Source organism: Chelon labrosus (assembly GCF_963514085.1).
Source record: "Chelon labrosus genome assembly, chromosome: 13".
In the NCBI taxonomy this organism is placed as follows: domain Eukaryota; kingdom Metazoa; phylum Chordata; class Actinopteri; order Mugiliformes; family Mugilidae; genus Chelon; species Chelon labrosus.
In genome coordinates, this window is record NC_140346.1 from 2,235,332 (window position 1) to 2,256,151 (window position 20,820).

At 40.6% G+C, this 20,820-nt stretch overlaps 2 protein-coding genes across 3 annotated transcripts in view; one reads left to right on the forward strand and one right to left on the reverse strand.

Annotated features, from left to right (window-relative positions):
• inppl1a (inositol polyphosphate phosphatase-like 1a) overlaps window positions 1-17,872 on the forward strand; it is a 28,184-nt gene extending 10,312 nt beyond the window's left edge. Inside the window, exons 5-27 of one of the 2 annotated variants that reach the window (XM_084558576.1) lie at window positions 1,109-1,255; window positions 1,687-1,777; window positions 3,050-3,139; window positions 4,125-4,223; window positions 5,277-5,427; window positions 6,060-6,166; window positions 6,543-6,645; window positions 6,747-6,943; window positions 7,128-7,245; window positions 7,560-7,656; window positions 8,401-8,539; window positions 8,639-8,738; window positions 9,386-9,474; window positions 9,600-9,681; window positions 10,112-10,201; window positions 10,460-10,573; window positions 10,921-11,097; window positions 11,214-11,369; window positions 11,518-11,602; window positions 12,396-12,482; window positions 12,613-13,357; window positions 13,604-13,737; window positions 14,395-17,872. In XM_084558576.1, coding sequence (XP_084414702.1) covers window positions 1,109-1,255; window positions 1,687-1,777; window positions 3,050-3,139; window positions 4,125-4,223; window positions 5,277-5,427; window positions 6,060-6,166; window positions 6,543-6,645; window positions 6,747-6,943; window positions 7,128-7,245; window positions 7,560-7,656; window positions 8,401-8,539; window positions 8,639-8,738; window positions 9,386-9,474; window positions 9,600-9,681; window positions 10,112-10,201; window positions 10,460-10,573; window positions 10,921-11,097; window positions 11,214-11,369; window positions 11,518-11,602; window positions 12,396-12,482; window positions 12,613-13,357; window positions 13,604-13,737; window positions 14,395-14,500 — 3,304 coding nt within the window. In that variant the 3' untranslated portion in view covers window positions 14,501-17,872. The remainder of the gene's footprint in view (window positions 1-1,108; window positions 1,256-1,686; window positions 1,778-3,049; window positions 3,140-4,124; window positions 4,224-5,276; window positions 5,428-6,059; window positions 6,167-6,542; window positions 6,646-6,746; window positions 6,944-7,127; window positions 7,246-7,559; window positions 7,657-8,400; window positions 8,540-8,638; window positions 8,739-9,385; window positions 9,475-9,599; window positions 9,682-10,111; window positions 10,202-10,459; window positions 10,574-10,920; window positions 11,098-11,213; window positions 11,370-11,517; window positions 11,603-12,395; window positions 12,483-12,612; window positions 13,358-13,603; window positions 13,738-14,394) is intronic. The other variant, XM_084558577.1, reaches the window with a different exon arrangement.
• phox2a (paired like homeobox 2A) lies at window positions 17,866-20,820 on the reverse strand. The gene is made up of 3 exons (XM_084558578.1): window positions 20,323-20,820; window positions 18,958-19,145; window positions 17,866-18,854 (listed from the first exon to the last, which is right to left on the reverse strand). Exons 1-3 carry the CDS (start codon window positions 20,543-20,545, stop codon window positions 18,360-18,362), a joined length of 906 nt encoding a protein of 301 aa, XP_084414704.1. The 5' UTR covers window positions 20,546-20,820; the 3' UTR covers window positions 17,866-18,359.

Here is a 20,820-nt window from a genome sequence, read left to right on the forward strand (position 1 = left end):
ATGGTCAATGGCCTTGCTTTTATATAGCGCTTTTCTACCTATTGGTACTCAAAGCGCTTTACAGTCACAGACACATCTACCCATTCGCTCCCACAAGCACACACACATTCACACACCAGTGCCACGCACTGGGAGCAACTGGGAGTTCAGTGTCTTGCTCAAGGACACTTCAGCATGTGGCACATTCCAGGGATTGAACTGCTAACCCTACTTAGGGTTAGCAGTTCAAGTACTTTTCTTTCTTTCAGTACTTTTCTTTCTGTCACTGTCATTTTTTATTTGTCATGCAAAGAAGGATAAATTCATCCATGGAAATCAGCGGTGGCCATAAGCCACCAAAATGAGCACAAAATATGTCTTCAGGAGAAGTGAAGGAACAAGACTTCATTATGGATCATATTAAAGGATACTAAATGCAGAAATTTCTGCTAGTAAAGAACACTTCAGGTAAAATTAACTGTAAAAACTAAATAAAGAAGCGTGTTCGTTTATTTGGTCAAAAGATTTTAGTATATTTAGCTCAGAGAGAAGTCTTGTCATATCATACTACAACAATTCTGAAACAATCTATAATTAAAGTTCTTCGAAAACTGTTGGATTATAGTTGGTTGGACAGGTACAGGTGGCACTCTGCCAGCTCAGTTAGTTAAAGGGTGTGTGTCTGTGAGTGCCAGGCTTGACCGAAGTTAACGTAGAGGAAGTATGTGATTATAAAAAAAAAAACTCAACTGCACAGATGCACTATGCATACACTCACACGCACCCAGTCCTGATCCTGTCCAACTGGAAATATTTTACAATTTGATTCAAAATCCTGGGAGCAAAACCACAAGTTGTTCAAACAAGTTTTTTTATAAGATGAAAATGAAAATATAATCTATGTGGGCAGTGCGGCCTGTCTCAGTTCAACGCCTCATTCATTGTCAATAAAGCTTCTTTTGCTGGTATATTTAGAGCATGTAAACCCATACACCTTATTTAATCATTTCATTTGGTTTGAAGCAATATTGTTTGCATGAAGAAAGCTACTGATGTCGTGCGATTACATGCATATAGTAAGGGTGGTGAGGAAAGCTCACTTTATTTGGACTATTTGGATTTTTTCTAGCGCTCCAGCAGCTAACGGCCTGAGCACCATCTCCCATGAGTACCTGAAGGGCAGCTACGCTTTGGACCTTGAGGCAGTCAAACAGGGAGCCTGCTCACTGCCTCATCTAAACAAGACACTAGTGGCCTCCTGCAAACGCCTTAATGGGTAAATGTCTATAGACACACATATTCCACAGACACATATCCTATTATCTGTACATATTCTGCAAAGTTGTTCTTGTATATCTGTGCATCGTTGAACTGACAGACTATTTAAAGATTTACAAGAATCAGCTTGCAGAGCTGCCTGCTTCCTCAACTTGTCTCTTGTTTTGGTCACCGTGACACATGTTTCACATTCAAATATTGTGCTAAGCAACCAGAAATATCATTGTGTTAAAAAATGTGGCAGACAACAACTGAATCACGTGCTTGTCAATCATCTTTTAGTACTCTATGAGCCCAAAAAGCACACACAAATGTTGTAAAAATGTGTTTCCCTATACATAGATTTAGATGAAGAGGAAAACATGAGTTGGAGAAGGAAACTTTGAGACAAAAAAAAGTTGTGAATCTCTTTCTTTGTCCCCAAAATAGGGAAGTGGATAAAGTTCTGTCTGGTCTGGAGATCCTGTCTAAAGTCTTTGATCAGCAGAGTGCTTTTATGGTCTCCAAGATGATCCAGCAGGTACACACCTTTAACTCTGTGTATGCGTGTGTGTGGAAGCAACTATTACCTCCAGCTATTTCACTACTTTTTCTTACATTCACACAAAATATACTGAGTCCCGACAGTCCTAGAAATGTGGCAACAATTAGAGACGCTGAATAATTAGTGTCTCTTAAGTATTTTTGTGGATCAATTCTGTTCATGGGTTTCACCAGGTCCCTTTCCACAGGTGTTTAAAATCAAGCACCTAGATTATGAATGTAGACTGCATGGTGCTTGATTAAAACACCTGTGGAAAGGGACCTGATGAAACCCATGAATATGTAGATCCCAGTTTATACTGTACGCTAATCTTACTCAACACTCTCAGTTTCAAATACAAGAAATGTGCATTTATCTTGACATTAATCTGTGCGATAATATTCATCAACTGCTAGTTTTGCTTCCTCAAAACGATAGCCTAAATTCCAACATCTATTGCATTTGCTGTAAACTTTGACACATTCAGTATTGCTCACTCTATATATGGTGCTTTGTACACGAGACATAATTTTCTGAAGTAACACGTTGGTATCCCGTTATATAATAATGGTCCTTGTACACAGAGCAGAAAGGAAGATTAAGAAACAAGTGATTCAACAGCATGTCTACTGTGAGACCGTAACACACGGAAATAACACACACACACACACACACACACACACACACACACAAATGTGCTTTGAAGTACAGTGGGTGTCATGAAGAAAAGCTTTTTTCTCAAGGGTCTTCTGAGGTCAGGTGAGGTAGATGCAGTCACGCTATAGTCATACATCTAGAAACAATCTGCTTTTGTCAAATTGGTAATGATCTTAACAGTTGTAGATTGTTGTCTTCTTCTTTTAAAGGGAGTGCTGTGGGTCCTTGGAAGTTATGTTTTTGATACATCTTGTTTTTATGTAGATTTCTGTAAATAAAAAGAGGTTTTAAAAAGAAAAACTCCTCAATTAGCCACAGCATTGGAAATGAATACGATACTGTTGTTGTAGTATCTGTTTTAAGTGCTGATGTGAGTCCAGGAGCCACTTTAGTCACCAAGCCCACACTAACATGTAGTTTTATGTTTGAATAAAAACTGATTTGTGTACACACAGACGGACTGGTTCTGCAGCCTTGAGAACAATCCGTCAGACACGTTGTAATTGTCAGATGTCAGTGTTTGCTGTGCATTTTACAAGCCTGGCTGAAATGCATAATTACAGTAAGCCATTTTCAAAATTGGGGTCATTAACTTTGCCTTTTCTCCATCAGTCAGTGAATCAGGGTGGAGACCAGGAGTTGGAGAACCTCGTGACAAAGCTGGCTATCCTAAAAGACCTGCTGTCTTCTATAGAGAAGAAGGTATAGACATACTGCATCCAGTCATGTGATCACGTCTGCTCTTGCTGTTTTATTGTTTGTCTTCATGTCTGTGTAAACACAAACACACAGTCTGATGTTTGGAGGTGGTTAGTCTAGATAATCCCTTTGATATGATGGATCATCTGTGTAGAAGCTGTGCTGCCTCAAAGAGACGCAGATGGAAAGAGACGGTGTCTTAGCCATTTATCTATCCATTGGCCATTATTACATTATGTGTAATAATAATATAAGCTGTGCAGCTTTAACATTGTGACAGTTTCTAGATCTTTTGTGACTTGTCTGCCTTTCTAACAACAGTAGAAACTGAAAGCTGAAAACAATTTGATATGTATTTATAGCATGGTCTGTAGGCATCAGTTCACGTCATGGTCGTTGAGTTCTACCACAAGATTTAGAAAGATCTTATCTGAAAATGTTTTCAGCTGATTACCCCTGAGGACAATTCCTGACACTTTAGAAGTAGATTTAACTTTTTCTTTTGCCACAGTTTTAAAATCAAAAAGTAACTAAATTAAAAAAGGAATTTTTTGTGACTCTTTGATTAAGGAGTGGTTTTACTTCCAGCACAGTAAACCTCACTAATTAAAATTTCATTTGTAATTAAAGTGTCACCAGCCATGTTTATAGTTATACTGTTTCTATTTCACTTGTAAGGAAGGGCTTCAGCTTGCCTAGGGAGGAAATGGCCTCAGTGCAGTCAAGCTGCATGTCGGAACACATGTGATGGCACTGACTCCACCTTCTCTGCTACTGTTAGATCACATCCAGGAAATGGGAAACCTATGTCATGTTGACACAAACACTGAGAGTGAAAACATTACAGCTTGTCTGATTGTGTCTGTGCATCTTTTCTTTTCCTTAGGTGTCTTATTTCTTTTTACCTCTTTCATTATTATTATTGTTGTTGCTCTTTTTTAATACCTTTTCCATATTCCTCTGCCCCACTCTCTCTTTGTCGCTTCAGGCCCTAAAAGCTCTACAGGACATGAGTTTGTCCTCTCCATGCTCCCCTCCTCCTCTCTCCATGCGTCACAGCAAAGCCATTCCTGTGCAGGCCTTCGAGGTACAAACACATGCACACATATTTATTTGTGGTCATCTCATTGCAGGGTGATGCAGGTTTGTATTACAGCAGGACTGATCGTGTTGACCTTTACAGAGTCAGCTAAGGACTGAAATTATTTTTTACCTTTTATTTCATCAGCAAAGAAAGAATGAACCAATATTGACACAGACACTCACTATCCTCAAAGAAATTGATCGAAGTTCTCTTTTGTCAATTTGAGTGTGTATCTTGTTGTTAAACTTTAGATCCATTGTAGAGTCCTAAACGACTGCAGAGTTATTGCCCAGGAATTGAAGACAGGTTGAACCTACAATACAGTAAAGAGTTTGGAGAGTTGCGTATTCCTCAACACACAGCAGGATGTTCGCCAGTAGAGATGATGTGATACCAAAGGAATGCTTGTAATGCGCTTCCTTTCGCAGCATCAGGGATGTATTTATCATAAAAATAGCCAAGGATTTCTTTTGTTGGTTATAAGATTGTTGTGGTTTTATTTATAGAAATATACAAACTGCCTAAATTATGGACATAAGAGTGTGTGTTGAAAAGTGGGACATGGCGAGTGAGAGCATGTGGCAGAGTGGGAAGAAGAGAAGAATGATTTGAAATATTAGTTGTCAGCTAGGCCTGCATTCTCTGTGGTTTCTCCTTTCAGTAACTTCCTGTTGCACAGGAACAGAAATGTTTATTACGATGAGGAGACGCGTCACTTCAACCACTGACACATAGACCCTATCTCCACTTACCTGTTATGAGTCATAGTAAGAATGAATGTCTGTCTGCTGGTTAAACATTTGTTTGAAAAATACTGAGTCTAAAATCAAAGTTCCAGCCTTTGTTTCCTGTTAGGGGTGGCTGTGTTTAACTGACACACTCTTAATAGCACAGAAGCAGCAAGCTTGCTTGTAGCGTATGTATTAACAGCAGAGAGAGATTGTTGGCTGGTCCCCTGCTTTCATTTTGGAGACCCCTGGTGGTGATTTGAAAAACACACTTTATTAGGCTTACGCAATTTGTGTGTATGTATTTGTTTCCTGTTGTCCATTACAGGTGAAGCTTGATGTCTACCTGGCAGAGCTGACAAAGATAGGGAAAAGTCAGAAGTATACATTGTCTGTGGATGTGGAGGGAGGAAGGCTGGTGGTGATGAAGAAGATGAAGGACAATCAGGAAGACTGGACCACTTTCACACATGACAAAAGTGAGAATTACACTTACACCAAAGCTATAATGTTGCATCTTACTTCTACACCACAACCTGGCATACACCTCCACAGAAACCAAGTGTCGCAGCACCTGTTGCACCGTGTAAGCTCTGTGTAGACCAGTTGTGGGAGTATAACAAAGCTCAACTCTAACGCCTTTTATACATCACACACAAACCCAGTATTTTCTGAACTGTTAGATGAGCAATCTGTGTTTCCATAAGCAAATTATTGAGCAGGATTTAGACACCCAGATACTGACGCATCTCATATTGTGGTTAGTTATTTTCTGTGGGAAACAATGTAATGTGGCTGCTGCATTTCACCATTAAACCAGTTTAAATGGAAACTGCAAGAATATAAATGTATTTATGGATCCAAGCTTGTATTAATAAAAGACGTGCACTTGGAATCCATTTAAGATGCAGACATAAAAAATAGTGTTCAATGTAACTTTTGATACCATTTGTGTTGTATTTTTACATCATCTTATCTTTTTTGTCTTTGTTCTCCTTTTTGTAACTTTCTTCAACTCTCTTAATCTATTACTTGGCCTTGTTTTTCTTTCTGTCCCTGTTTTGACTCCCCACCTGTAACCCTCTGTCTGCCATCTGTCTGTCTCTCTCAGTACGTCAGCTGATCAAGTCTCAGCGAGTGCAGAATAAACTGGGCATTGTGTTTGAGAAGGAGAAAGATAAGAGCCAGAGGAAAGACTTCATCTTTGCTAGTGCCAAGGTCTGTACACACAACACCCATACACACACAAATTCCTACTTTCAAGACATAAGGAATGATGATGTGATATTTTATTGTTTGTTCAAACACCCACCTATAGATATTCATATCCAAACTGACGAAGAGACACTCTCCCAAATCCCTTTTTCTTATCACATGCTCCTGTATTGTGATTCACAGTCAAATCTATCAAATCAAATTTGATAGATATATACATGTTCTTTCAACACACACACACACACACACACACACACACATATATATATATATAACAAAGAGAGTGGTAAAAGAGAAACTTGTGCATGCATTCAAAATATTGTAACTGACTTTTGTTGCAGCTTCCACTCACTGATGTGTGTGCGTGTGTTTGTTTAAGAAGCGGGAGGCGTTTTGCCAGCTGTTGCAGTTGATGAAAAACAAACATTCCAACCAGGATGAGCCAGACATGATTACCATCTTCATAGGCACCTGGAATATGGGTAACACTTACTGTGTGATCATGCATTTGGACACAAACTATGGAAAAGTGTAAATGTATGTTAGATTTTTGATCAGGGATCATTTCAATATTTGCCTCTAGGTTCAGTGCCTTCTCCCAAGTCTGTGGCTTCATGGGTGTTGTGTCGTGGCCTCGGGAAGACTTTGGACGAGATGACTGTCACCATCCCTCACGATCTGTATGTGTTTGGAACCCAGGAAAACTCTGTGTGTGATCGGGAGTGGGTGGAGTCACTGCGTGCCATGTTGAAAGAACAGACTGAATTGGATTATAAACCGGTGAGGAAGAAATATTCCAGGAGCAATATGTTAAATATTTTTAGATTGTATTAGTGATGTTTGTTGATAGGTTTTTTAGAAGGTTTAGAAAACACTATAGCTGAAATAAAGACAGGGCTGTTTTTGCTGTGAATGCAGAAATGACGACTACAGGTTCCTCATTGTTTGTTGTTGTCGTCTGTAGATCGCAGTTCAGACTTTATGGAACATAAAAATTGCTGTGTTAGTGAAACCTGAACATGAGAACCGAATCAGCCACGTGGGGATGTCCAGTGTCAAGACAGGCATCGCCAACACACTGGGTAACAACAGTACTCTGTATACAAAATGTATTCTTTCTTCCCATTGTTTACTGTTTGGTTAAAACATTAATGATGGTGATGGAATAATGGAACAAACCCAGATCAAACCAAGATTGTAATTGTTTTTCTTTAACAGTGAGCTAAATAGTTGGAGGGTTATTATGCTATTTATGCATTATGCTCATTTTCACAGCATGATCAAAATTATTCTATATTCTTTTTTTCTGTAATATGATGATGATGATATTAGGCAATAACTCTAAAGAAATTACTGTAATAAAATCAGTTTCTTCTTTGTCTTGATGATTTTATAGGTAACAAAGGAGCAGTGGGAGTGTCTTTCATGTTCAATGGAACATCTTTTGGATTTGTAAACTGTCACTTGACATCAGGGAATGAAAAGATTGCCAGGTACCTTCTACAGTCTTACACACTCACCGTATGTGCCTCTAGGCTGTTTGTTTTAGATGACTGAACTCTATCCCCAACAGCAACCTCTGAACATCTCGATCAGCAACTTCCCATATCTTGTAACTCTCTTTAAAACTTTAACCATTTAACTATTGTACTCTGTAAAGAGGTACAAAACTCAATATTTAACTTTTCTTCTGTGGCTACATCCACATAATTTTTGGGACATTTACGCACAGCGTCCAGACTTACATTATTTTAGGATCCCTTAGAGACATTATGAAATGCTGTTGACCCTGTTTTCGTTTCGCATTTTAAATTTGGATTTTTGTAAATGATGCCTTTTTGTGTGGGTACACTTCACCTATTGTCATGGCTTCCTCTGACAATCACTAATGCTACAATACTTCTTAAATATGTTGCTGTATTTGCTCGGTGACAATCAATCCGCCATCATAGCTGCCTTCATGTTATACTTTAACACTTCGTTGTCAGTTTAAGTATTTCATTTTTTTTTTTCTCTGCAGTGTTTTCTACAACTAACAAGCCAATGCTTTGCTTCCTGTTAAAACTGCCACATGCCTGAACAGTGTTTGTGTGATATGTGGGTGTTATGGGTGTACAGATTAAGATTAAGATTACTGTAAATGCTCTTTACAGTACTAATGAATCTGAATCTTTGTTTTTAAAACTAAAATGTATTAGTGTGGATATAAGCATACATTCAACCTTTGACCCCTCCAGGAGGAACCAGAACTACCTTGATATCCTGCGGCTGCTGTCACTAGGAGACAAACAGCTGAGCTCCTTTGACATTTCACTTCGCTTCACGCACCTCTTTTGGCTGGGAGACCTCAACTACAGGCTGGACATGGACATACAGGTGAAGCAGAAAAACCTCAAACGCAAACCTCATTATCTCATCTTTATTTTATCTCTGACCATTTTTATTTTCTTACTACTTTTGTGTTTTTGTATATAGGAGATTTTAAACTATATCAACAGGAAGGAGTTTGACCCTCTGCTGAAAGTGGACCAGCTCAACCTGGAGAGGGAGAAGAATAAAGTCTTTTTGCGCTTTGGTGAGTACGTTTAACCTGTAGTGGTTACTTCCTCTTCTTCGTGAATCAGAGCAGGATTTGCTTAAATAAAGGGAAACATTAGCTAATAATAGTAAAATCTCAACATTAACACAATGCTCCAGCCCTTAAAACGGTTACAGTGGTCTCATAAACACAGCCAAAGTGATGACGCACATCTCCCAAAAGCACCAGCTCAGCACTTCTATAGTTCTCTTGTATAGTTCACCAAGACCACGGGTTTCTTTGCTTATTATAAGAAGGGGAACCAGATAAAAAGACTGTATGGTAGGCAATATTTTTAGAATGACGCAGGTCAAACATTGTGAAAGTTGCTCCATACAGATAATGTGTGATGAACTGGGAAATTTGGACTTGATGATCGGGAACGTTGATCTCATCAGCCACTGTGTGTCACAAATACTATGAATGCATCAGCAAACCACAGTCGATCTTTCGCTCCACTCTTACAACAAGAAGGTTTGATCTGTGACACAAAACTCAAAGGAGTAGAGAGAAGCTTGCCTTTTGTATTAGCAGTTGTCCATTTGTTTTATAATTACACTGACATTGTAATTGTACTTTTGGTAATATAAAAATGCTTTGCTGTGATCCTTTACAAAAGTAAACGTGTGTCCCTTTGCTTGCAGCGGAGGAGGAGATCTCGTTCCCTCCCACCTACCGTTATGAACGAGGCTCTAGAGACACATATGTTTGGCAGAAGCAGAAGGCCACAGGAGTAAGTCTACTAACTTAAACAGCGCAGACTGCCTTACTTCCAGCTATTTCTGACACATTATTCCTCTTTTTATGAGTCATCCTGATAATTTTGTAATTGTCTCCTATTTTGTCGGTTTGTCCCAGATGAGGACTAATGTTCCATCCTGGTGTGACAGGATCCTATGGAAGTCATACCCAGAAACACACATCGTCTGCAACTCCTATGGTGAGACTGCCAGGAGAAAATCTTTCCCTTCAGTATAGCAGAGGATTGGGGGACAGGCTTTGTTCAGACTGCAGGCAAATCAGATTTGTTTCTCAAATCAGATCTTTAGCACAGACTGTGCTAGTGATCAGATGTCCATTTGTTAGTGGCACAAAATAATCCAAGTTGAGTGTCCAGATAGTCCAGACTAAACCTTATTTCAAACTACCCGTTTGATTTGAATCCTGTCAACAAAAACTGGATTTCATACGTTGCTTTGCCATCCGGACTTCAATCTGGATACAGTCTGAATATGTCAAAGTTTGGGCCAGCAGTAAGAACATACAAACATACAGTAGCCATAGTATAGTCGTTAATTTCACCTCAACATCAATACCATAAGTAATGAAAGAGCAGACTGAAATAAATACTGTTTTTTTTTTTTTGCCAGGCTGTACAGATGATTTAGTGACCAGTGATCATTCCCCTGTATTTGCTACATTTGAAGTGGGGGTGACATCCCAGTTTGTCTCCAAGAAAGGTAAAAAGGTTTTTCCTGTCAGTCGCACTTCTTCTTTGTATGCTGTTACAGTAAATGCCAGTTAAGTGCAGAAGTAATAAATCTTTTTACGTTCATAATAAGCTGGCTCTCTTCTCTGTTTTTCTTTTATTGAACAAAATGTCATGCGTAAAAGTAAGCAAGTTATTCTGAGCTGGAAACTTGTTATGCAACACCCACTCAGGTCTTTCTTTCCATTCATCTTTTTTCCATCCCCCATTTTCACCTGTTTCTGTTTAGGTCTGCCCAAGTCTTCAGAGCAGGCCTACATTGAGTTTGAGAGCATCGAGGCGATAGTGAAGACGGCGAGCAGGACCAAGTTCTTCATCGAGTTCTACTCCACTTGTCTGGAAGGTGAGATAAAACATGCCTTGACCCTTGCAGCGACTCAGTCACACACGCAGAAATCCACCAGGAGTTACAGTACACACATTGCTCCTGTAACACCAAGTGTGTCTGCTTCTTCTTTTTGTATCTTTCTCCTCCCTCCCTATCTCAGGCAGTCAGTATACCTTTAAGCTAGAATCCGTTTTTGACCTGTGCTGCATCCCCACCTCCTGCCCGCCGTGTACTTTTTGAATGAAATGCGATAGAAACATCTCCCTCCTCTTTTTCCCTCTCCCCGTCCCATCTTTCCTTTGCACCTTGTTCCCTTTGTCCTCTCTCCCATCCCTGCATTTCTTTCTCTCTCTCATCTATAGAGTTTAAGAAGAGTTACGAGAATGACAGTCAGAGCAGCGACAATGTCAACTTCCTCCGCGTGGGCTGGTCCAACAAGCAGCTAACGACACTCAAACCTCTTCTCTCGGAGATAGAGTACCTGCAAGACCAACATCTGTTGCTAACAGTGAAATCACTCGATGGATATGAATCCTATGGTATATATGTTTGGTCTTTAAGTTTATAATGTGGCTATATGGCTCATTGGAGTTTTATCTAGTTTCTTGAAGTCTGACAGTCACTGATGTGTGTGTGTTTTTTTTCCTCCTGCTAGGAGAGTGTGTGTTGGCTCTGAAGTCAATGATTGGCAGCACAGCGCAGCAGTTCCATACCTACCTGTCCCACCGTGGCGAGGAAACGGGAAATATCCGAGGGTCGATGAGGGTCAGAGTCCCCTCAGAAAGGATGGGGACCAGGGAGAGACTGTATGGTAATAAACTGTATATGCAACATACAGTCTGCAGAAGACAGAAAATAAACTGGAACATTACCAAATCCTTAGAGACACAAGATCTAAACATTTACAGACATGACCTGAGCCACTGTAGTTTCAAAAGTATTTTATTGTTGTTTTTCAGAGTGGATCAGTGTGGATAAGGACGAGACAGGTGGACCTAAAGGGAAATCCACTATGGTATCCAGAGTGGGACATGAGTATGTGAAGTCAGTACACTCTACTCTTTTAATATTGCACTTACATAGTTTTTAACATAGTTTTTAAAATGCCAAAATCTGAATGTATTATTTCTATGTATATGTTCTACGAATGGTATTCTTGTTGGTATGGGCCAAAATACTGTGATTACACACAAACCAACAGCATTAATTACACATGGTCTGGGGTATTATAGACCGTATGGGAAGGCTGGTTCTCGTAGTCTGGTATGCAGCAGCTCTAACTTGCATCTTAAAGCTACAGCCAACATCTTGTTGCCAGACACCACAGGGCACTTTCAGCAGACCAACAGCATATAAGTAGATCATTAGGTTTCAGCTCATCAATGCATGTATGCAAATGTACATTGTATTGAATATCCCTACAGTCCAAGATCAGATGGAAAAGTACTACAAACTGTTTAGATACGATGCTTAATATCCTGCACACTGAATGAATTTAGAGTAACAAACGTATGTTTAAATTTTGTGTTAAACTCCCTTGTCTTGTTATTAATTTCCTGTCTTTTACCTTTACATTAATGTTTATAGAATTTAATACAGCAGAAATAAATTATTATGTATTTAAATGTTCGTTTTACTAACTGAAAAAAAACTTTATATCAGCAGCCCTGGTGACTTTTTTCTATCCCAGTTGTGAGACGAAACACAGTATCAACATGATGACAAACTGAGGACTTGATAACTCTGTAATATGCAATATGGGAGCCGCTTGTTTGCCTGTTTTCTGTTCTCTGTTTCATCCCTCTTGTTAAGTTGTTATGATGTGTTTTGGATGCAGGCCTTCTGTGGTCCGTAAGCAGCTTGGAGAGCTGGGGAAGGTCAGTGAGGAGGGAGAAAGGTCTGGCAAGGAGGAAACTGCTGCAAGGTACAGTTAATGAGAGACACTAATGTAGCAGTTACACACAGTCTTCAGGTTAAACTCACGCAAATGGAAACTATTTATCTGATATTAGAAATTTGAAAAATTGAATCTTTTTTTTTTGTGTATTGTGAAGGCCTAAACAGGATACCACAGACAGCAGTGATCCATCAGTCAGCAAGAACAGCTACAACAATCCTGCCTACTACATCCTGGAGGGTGTTCCCAACCAGTCAGCTGCAGCTATTTCACCTGAGCTCCTCCCATCTCCTACCTCAGCTACCTCCCAGGCAGCTAAAGCGCCTCCTGCCTCAGCTGGGGCTCGAACCAAACCCCCCTGTCCAACTTCAGCGCCCCCTCACATGCGCAGATCCATGACAGGACACCCGGTCCGTGCCATTAGCGAGGAGGGCTCCTCAGAGGACGATGGAGGTCCTTGTATGACGGGGGCACAGGGAGGAGGTGTTGGAGGGACCGTTGGAAGCACATTGAATCGCCCCCCTCCTGACTTCCCCCCTCCTCCTCTTCCTAAGGGAGCCCTGGAGACGGTTGCAGAGGCCCCCTTCACCAAACCTCGCCCTCTTTATCCTGACCTGGCTGAGGTCCGGATCCCTGCAGCAGGTTCCGGGACCCCACTTGCCCTCGGTGAAGGTTTTAGGCGAGGAGGAGCTGGCACGGGGGCGCTAGACGACCAGTCGTGTTCTGTGCTCCAGATGGCAAAGACACTGAGTGAGAGCGAGTTTCCTGGACAGCCCCCACGTGCTCCTTCAGCACCACCTCCTCTTAGAGGGCAGCCCATGGGTTTAGGTCTGGAAGCTTGCCGCACTTTCCCACCCAGAAATCCCATCCCAGAGAGTATCGCAGAGGACATGCCAGAGGAAGTGAGCAGTTCACTTGTTTACATCTCAGTGGCTGAATTTAAATATAATATCCTGATGCAAAGCTCTGTGTCTCTCCAAATGTTTTAAGTTATTTCCTTCAGGCTATTTACTAAATATATAATAACATTCATGCTACCACACAATCTTTATCTCTTCAATTAGTGTCTTAGTAAAGTAAAGTAGATCCTAACCCGAGCTCTTTCCCTTTCTGTTTGGTTGATCCTGCATTGCGTTTCTCCTGTGCAGGCACTTTGGGGCAGCAGTAGTTCGTCTTTGTCTGTGGGAGACTCTTCAGTGGGGGAGTGGCTGCAGAGACTGGGACTGGAGCGGTATGAGCAGGGTCTTCTACACAACGGCTGGGACGACCTGGAGTTCCTCAGGTACACGGAGTCACACGCTCAGATGTAGACAGTGGATAATGCAGTGGTAGACTGAAATAAAAGAAGTGTTAGGATGTGTGCCTGAAACAGTGGCACAAATGCTATATTGACTGAAGAGAGTTATCAGCAAAATTGTCGGATTATTAGCATGTCATAATTCCATATCTGTTGTGTGTTGTGTCTATTCTGATAAATATGACGTGATTAGCTTGGACTCCAGCAAGAGTCAGGGTCATGTGACTCAAAAGCTTCTGTGTGGTCAAAAATTTAAAACTGGGTGTTGTGAAGTAAACTCTGAAAGAACAGAGCAATACGAGTGTAAATGTACAGCCAAAGGATTCTTATGTTTCAGAACTTTTTTACAAACACGCACAGCAGTTTTCAGACCACCATTTAGAAGGTTCCAACCTGTATTCCAACGAATACACACTCTGAAAATGTGTTGGAGAAACTGTAAGAGCGTGTTGGTTTGAGTTACTTCAAAAGCCTTGCAAGTCTTTTTAGCTTACGTACATCTTTCAAATAACTGATTACTGCTGCTGTGGCTCACAAACCAGTGTACTGTGAACGTCTTTACTAATGACCAAATGCTGTTTGTCTTGTGTTCAATCTAAGCCTCATCAGTTCTGTTTAGACATTTATCATCATTTGTTTCAGTGACATCACCGAAGAGGACTTGGAGGAGGCGGGAGTGCTCGACTCCACCCACAAGCGAATCCTGCTGGAGAGCCTCAGGCAGCAGCAACAGCAGCAGCAGAAATAAACTGTAGCAAACTGTGACTGGTCCAAAGTGGCCTGGTCCCACACCAGGTCCCCAAGAGGCCATATCTCAGCTGAACTGAACTGAACCGAGCTGAGCTGAAAACGTGCCGATCGATGCCACACTGTGCCTTCTGAGAGAAATTGCACTCCATTTGTACTTTCTGAAAACACTCGTCGAACCAACGTCCTTTTTTTTTCACATGTACTGTATGTGTGTTGCCATAGTGATAGCTGTGGCCTTATTTAATTATGATTATTTCAATCCTCCGAGCGTCACTACTTAACCCCTGGCTTTAAATCCGTTTTTCTGGCCAGACAGAAATAGAGATGCAATGATGTGTCGATGCTGCGTCATGCGTGTCGTACGGTTAGATCTGACCTTTAGCTTCAGGTTAGCTTGTTTTCCTTTCTTTGTCAAGATAAAGCTGGACTGTAGTTTGAGATGTCTCACAAGTGGGAAATGTATTTTTCAGGTTTCTAGCAAAATGAGAATAGAGCTATTTTGGGAAATAAGCCTTGAAAAGCATTTGTTTTAAAACAGTGTTCTTCTGAGCCTTAGGTTTATTCCCACTCATGGTCACATTTTGGGAAATTAGCAAGCACTTCAGAGGAATGTGAGCACACAGCTCTTCCTCTGTGATTGAGGACGTGGATGTCAGGAAAGAAACCAACAAGCCAGGCTAATGTGGGCTAAACCCTCACCTTTCAAATTTTTGTATTTTTGTGATAATGTCTGGGCCACTGTTATTTAAACAATGACCTGCATATATTTATAGTTTATTTTTCTTTTTAAATGATAAAGGGAATATTAAACAAACCAACCAAATCTGTCCTTTAAGAGTTAAAAGTGTTCATTTCCCCTTGGTTAAAACGTTTCCGTCACCAGCTTTTGACACCTCCTGCCGGGTGTGTGACTTTTGCTGGTTTCAAACTGACATTTCAATTTGTGGACAAATTAAGCACGCCGTGTCTTGGCACACTCAGTTTTCAGTTCACCAAGTTGAAACATGATTTTGAAGGTTTAAAAGTACATTTCTCTTGCTCACATTTTAAATTGTCTGCAAGGATGCTACGTAAATTTCAATTCACACAAGACACCTTATTTCAGCGTCATATGACCCAATATATTGATGGGCTTTATGTTTTACTAATTTATTTTCAAACCGTCTCAAGTGTTCAGGGAATTAGTTAAATAGATTCACTAATGGTTACTGTGCTGAAGATTTAATAAGCCATCACATCACGTCATGTGTCACCAAAACATTATTCCTGTAATGTTTAGTTCTATTGTTACATTACTAGAAACACTGTCTAGTTTCTGGTGACGTCTTTTGTGGGGATGATGTGACCTCTAGTAACAGTAAAAAAAAGCAAAGGCTATGTTCCTGTAGAGAACCTACTGCTGAGGACAGTTGTTCCCTGATGTAGCCAACAGGTGGTGTTGCTGCTCCACAAACCTCATCAGTAGCTGCTGACTGTGGAAACTTCTTGTCTGTTTATATCTAGTTTTTAAGCGGTTAAAATCTGTTCCGACTGCTTTTATTTGTCAATATTTTAAATCCTTACCATGAAATTAGAAGCCAAAACTAAAATCCATTTTAGTGCTGTTGAAGAAACCTTTGTTTTATTAAGGTGGAACACACTAAGGTTCTTCAATACAACTTGCCTTTGCTACTAAAATGATTTTTTTTTACATCTCACTATGATGAATCCTAAAAAAGCCAAACATTCAACTCTAAATAGATGTGTGAATGCATAAATGTCTGATAAATATTCATTTTCTTTGTGACTGTTGTATTATTTAGTTCTAGCCTGTTTATATGTTGTTCAACGCGTCTAATCCTTTTAACAGCCAAAACAGCCACAATGCAGAGAATGTGGATGTGTCTTTGAGTTAAATCAGACGTCTTTTTAAGCCTTTGAGGCCTTTCAGGGTTCTCAGTGATGTGTGAGTGTGTGTGCATGTGTTGAAAAGACATTGTTACACTCCATTTTATCTTGTTACTTCATGTAGTCTTTGGTTGTGTTAAGTTAATATGTTGTTCACCCGTGTATTTTTTTTTTAATTAAATTCCAATATCTTTCCTTCTGTCATAGAATCACTCACTATTATTTTGTTGTCTACAGAAAAAAAGCTGAAGGCAGGAAACAGTTACTGCCGTAAACCCGCCTCAGAAAGGGACAGATTGTACGGTAAAATCCAAACAATCATTTTTAATTAATTTCAGGAGCTCATACTTCAGAATTCATGCAAACAGCTTTGTGGGTCTCCGAGGTCTTCACATAACATACTCACTTTGTCACACACAAGAAGAAACCAGCTCATTAAACGCGTCAGGTAGTGCCTCCATAATGTAGATTTATTAGAATATTCAGAGTAGTGCTATAACTTCGTATTCGCTAGAGCTTTCTGTTGATTCATAGTTTTTGCGTTCAGACAGATGCTCTGCAATGAAATAGATCTGTAAATCAAGGCAAGGAAAAACAAAACGCTACCTAATATTTATATTACTAATTACAGAATTTACAGTCACAAATTTTATGGAGCAGTTCAAAAGAAATGTGTGTTTCTCACGGACATAATAAAAAATATTAATAAATACATGTATTATTTTTTTTTTCTTTTGAGTAAAGTTTCTAGAGTAAATCCTCTGAAATCAGTCTTGGTTCAGTGATTTTCAACAAACTGAAACAGATCGTTTAGGAGCAACATGAAAGATGAAAGAGTACAAAGAGCTTTTTTTTTTGTCAAATAAAATTAAGAGAATCAAGACATTGATGAACATACAGTAGAAAACTCTCATCTCTTGGTATAGTGGCAGCCTCTGACCAGCTTGTGTTGCATTTCTGAGAAAGATGATCCCATTTGTGTGTACTATGAGAGTCAAAGTGGATGACGAGTCGCACTGTAAGTCTTTTGAAAATCATACCACACACTGGCTGCTGAACACACTCATTTGTTTTCATCAATCTCGCCAGAGAATCAGTGCCATGACAGCAACAGCATAAGCCAGTTCTAATCAGACGGATCAATACTTGCTGACTCTCTACATCTAACAAATTGCCTCAAGTTCTCTCTCTTTTCTGTTCAGAATTTTAAATGTGTTTGATAGGGAAAAACATGATGGGACATGAGGAGGAGTGTGGGAGTCAGGACTTGATACAGTAAAGAAAGAGGAGGGGATGAGCTGAACATGGGATGTGTCTAGTCTGGACCCGGCTGCTCTAATTGGATTTAAAGTTGGCCCCGCTCTGCCCGGCGAGGAGATTTAGGGGGACCCTGTTCCTCGTGGTGGAAGTCTGTGTGTCAAGGGGCTGAAAGGAAGTTGTGCTCGAGGGTAAAAGCTTGTTTGTTTCCCTGGCAGAGACTGTTTAGATTTCTGCTTTAAACTCATACCTGACTGACATGCTCATCAGAGCCGCTGCCATGCACAACAGGGTTTGTTTCAGTGCAGTGTGTGTGGGAATGTGTAAGAAAGACAGAAGAGATGCAGGAACAGAGACTGTGTGAGAATATCTGATGTGTTAAAGAGTCCGTTTAACTTGTATAGTTCATTAAATATATTTTCTCTTCAGCTCTCTTAGAGGGGGAGAGTCATCAGACAGAGACAGTCGTGTCCAGGTGGGGTTTTTAGGTAAAATGTGCACAGTTGCATAATATTTTGGGGTAACAGAAGGTGATCAGACCTGTGGTTTTAATATCTGAGCTTTGTATCAGTTTGACAGTTTTTCAGAGAAGAACCGAGGGCCTCACTGAACTACAGCAGACTACACCAGTGAATTCAGCGCTATAATCTCGACTCTCTGCAAAAGTTAGAAACTCCTCTCTGTCCCAGTTCTCATCCCGCACCCTCTGTGCTTCAGAACAGATTCGTCTTGATGGTGGGATTGGGTTTTCTGTGGAAGGAGGACAGGACTCCGGCAAAGGGCCCGGTCATACTGTCCGCCGGCTGCCAGGCCTTCAGAATCTCCTGAGTCTGGGCAGCGGGCTGGGCCACGGCCGGGTTGGACGGTCCCAGGCTGGACCAGCTTGGAGGCTTCAGCCCCTGAAGGACCGGAGAGCTGGAGGTGTTGGCGTAGCCGCTGTTGGGAGGAGCTGGGCTGGGGCTTAAGCTGGCAGGGCTGCCCAAGTTCCCGTTGGCCGAGCCCGGCAGTGAGGCCGTGCTGTCAGGTGTGGGGCTGCAGGTGGACTCTTTGGACTCATCATCATCTGATGAAGATCTTGGCTCTCCGCCCTTCTTTCCTCCAGAGCTGCTGCTGCTGTTGCTGCCTGTGTTACCTCCAGAGTTGTTGGCTTTGGCGTTGGCTGCACGCTCCTGCTTACGAAATTTGGCACGTCTGTTCTGAAACCACACCTGTAACACAGACAGAGGTAACATTTAGATGGATGGATAGATAGATAGATAGATAGATAGATAGATTTCATTTGGTCAGTGATCAAAAGCTTGTTCCTCGCACCTGTACCCGGGCCTCGGTCAGGTCTATCTTCAGTGCCAGCTCCTCTCTGGTGTAGATGTCCGGGTAATGTGTCTCGGCAAAGACCCGCTCCAGCTCCTTCAGCTGGGAGCTGGTGAAAGTGGTCCGGATGCGCCTCTGCTTCCTCTTCTCGTTCAGCCCAGAGGGGTCCGAGAAGAACTTGTAGGGAACTGAAAGTTAATAATAATTACATAAGTTTAGTAGTCGAAAAGAAACGTTGAATTCATTCAGACAAACGCTTTTAAATGCCAGAGGCCATGGAGTGCACTAAGTAAAAATGGGAGAGCTCTTGCCTTATTGAAACAGGAGGCGTTATGTTTTGGATGATCGTTTTTTTTTTTTTTTTTTTTTTAATATCCATAAACGATTTTTTTCCCCAAGTCAAATAATTTCAATAATTTTGAATAACTGGTTGAGTACAGAGGCAACTAACAAAAAATAAAAAATAAAAAATATTCCAAACCAACTTAAACAAATATAAAATATTGCATTTTCGATTCATTTATAACAGAATGTCATAAAAAAAAAAAAAAAGTTGCACGAATTATAATTTCTATTTTATTTGTCTAGGTATTTCATATAGTTGGCTGTGAACAGGCCGCTGTAATAAACTAAAAACCACAAAAGAGTACTGAATCAAAACGACTGCGCCTTCATACGTGTCTGTACATTTTTAAGGTTTACGATTAAAAGAAATTACGATAAAACTATTTCCACATATTTACAAGCCTGTCAAAATCCGCATATATTTTGTCAGCAAAGAAAAAAAAATTTCCACTGCAAATAAAACCAGAATATTGTTTCCAATTAGTTTTATTAAATTGAATAATCAGAAATATATAGAATATTAGCATGTAATTATACCTGCAAATAAATGAGGAATAATTAGTTTCGGGTGGGTTAATGTTATTATTAATATTATTATTACAAAACGTGATCATACGTCAGTATAATAACATCAAAATGTAAATGATTTCACTGATTTCAGCATGAAAATGTCTCCTTCCATAAGTGATTTGTTGCAGCTATGAATCCTAAACAGAATTAAGTCCATGAATATAAACAACATGTGAGATATTTAGGAATAGATATTTAGATTATATATATAAAACGAAAAGCATTGCTGACAATTGAAAATTTTCTTTTTCTTTTTTTTTCTTTTTTGCTTAGAGATGAAATGGAAAAAATAACTGGAACAAGATGTACAGATGGAATACACACAATGTTCCTTTGGTCGCTTTAAAGTAATGAACTAATGAACATGAATTCATCGACCGTGTAGCATTTATTCATTTATTCAGATGAACCTGGAGACCTTCAGAGGAGAATAAAACAGACGCTCTGTACCTGAGGAGTAGGGTGTGGGCTGGTGCTCTCGCAGGGCCCCGAGTGTGCAGCTGGCCGTGCTGAGCGGAGTGCAGCCCGGGTTGGAGAACGGTCCGCTCCGGATCGGGTTGTACTGGAAGGAGCTGGCCTGGCTGCAGGAGCTGAAGTCCGCGTAGGCCGACGCTTCCATGGCTGCCATGCAGGAGTCATAGGAGTTCAGGTAGGAGTAATCCATCTTATACATGGAGGTCAGCCGATGCGGACACCGGTCTGCGAAAAATAAACGGCGAGGTGAACTCTCAGAGAGGCTGCAGGTGTGTCTGTACCAGTCAGGGTGGTTCTCTCTCTCCTGAATCTCCAAAAACACTTTCTCCAAGTTTCTTTTCAGCTGTTGTGGTTTATATCTCACAGTCACGCGGCTGTTTTTCTTGGTAATAATCCAGCTGTTTTCCACTCCCTCCTAGTTTTCAGTCTCTGTGTCCGTCTCTTCAGTTTCCCTCCCTGGACTGCAGTTCGCTC

Bases quoted from the DNA above. Each gene is read 5' to 3' on its own strand.
- phox2a (XM_084558578.1), bottom strand. From the start codon at position 20,545: ATGTATAAGATGGATTACTCCTACCTGAACTCCTATGACTCCTGCATG. The intron at 19,146-20,322 runs GTACAGAGCGTC...ATTAACTTTCAG, and splicing joins GCCCACACCCTACTCCTCAG to TTCCCTACAAGTTCTTCTCG. The intron at 18,855-18,957 runs GTGCGAGGAACA...TCTGTGTTACAG, and splicing joins TGACCGAGGCCCGGGTACAG to GTGTGGTTTCAGAACAGACG.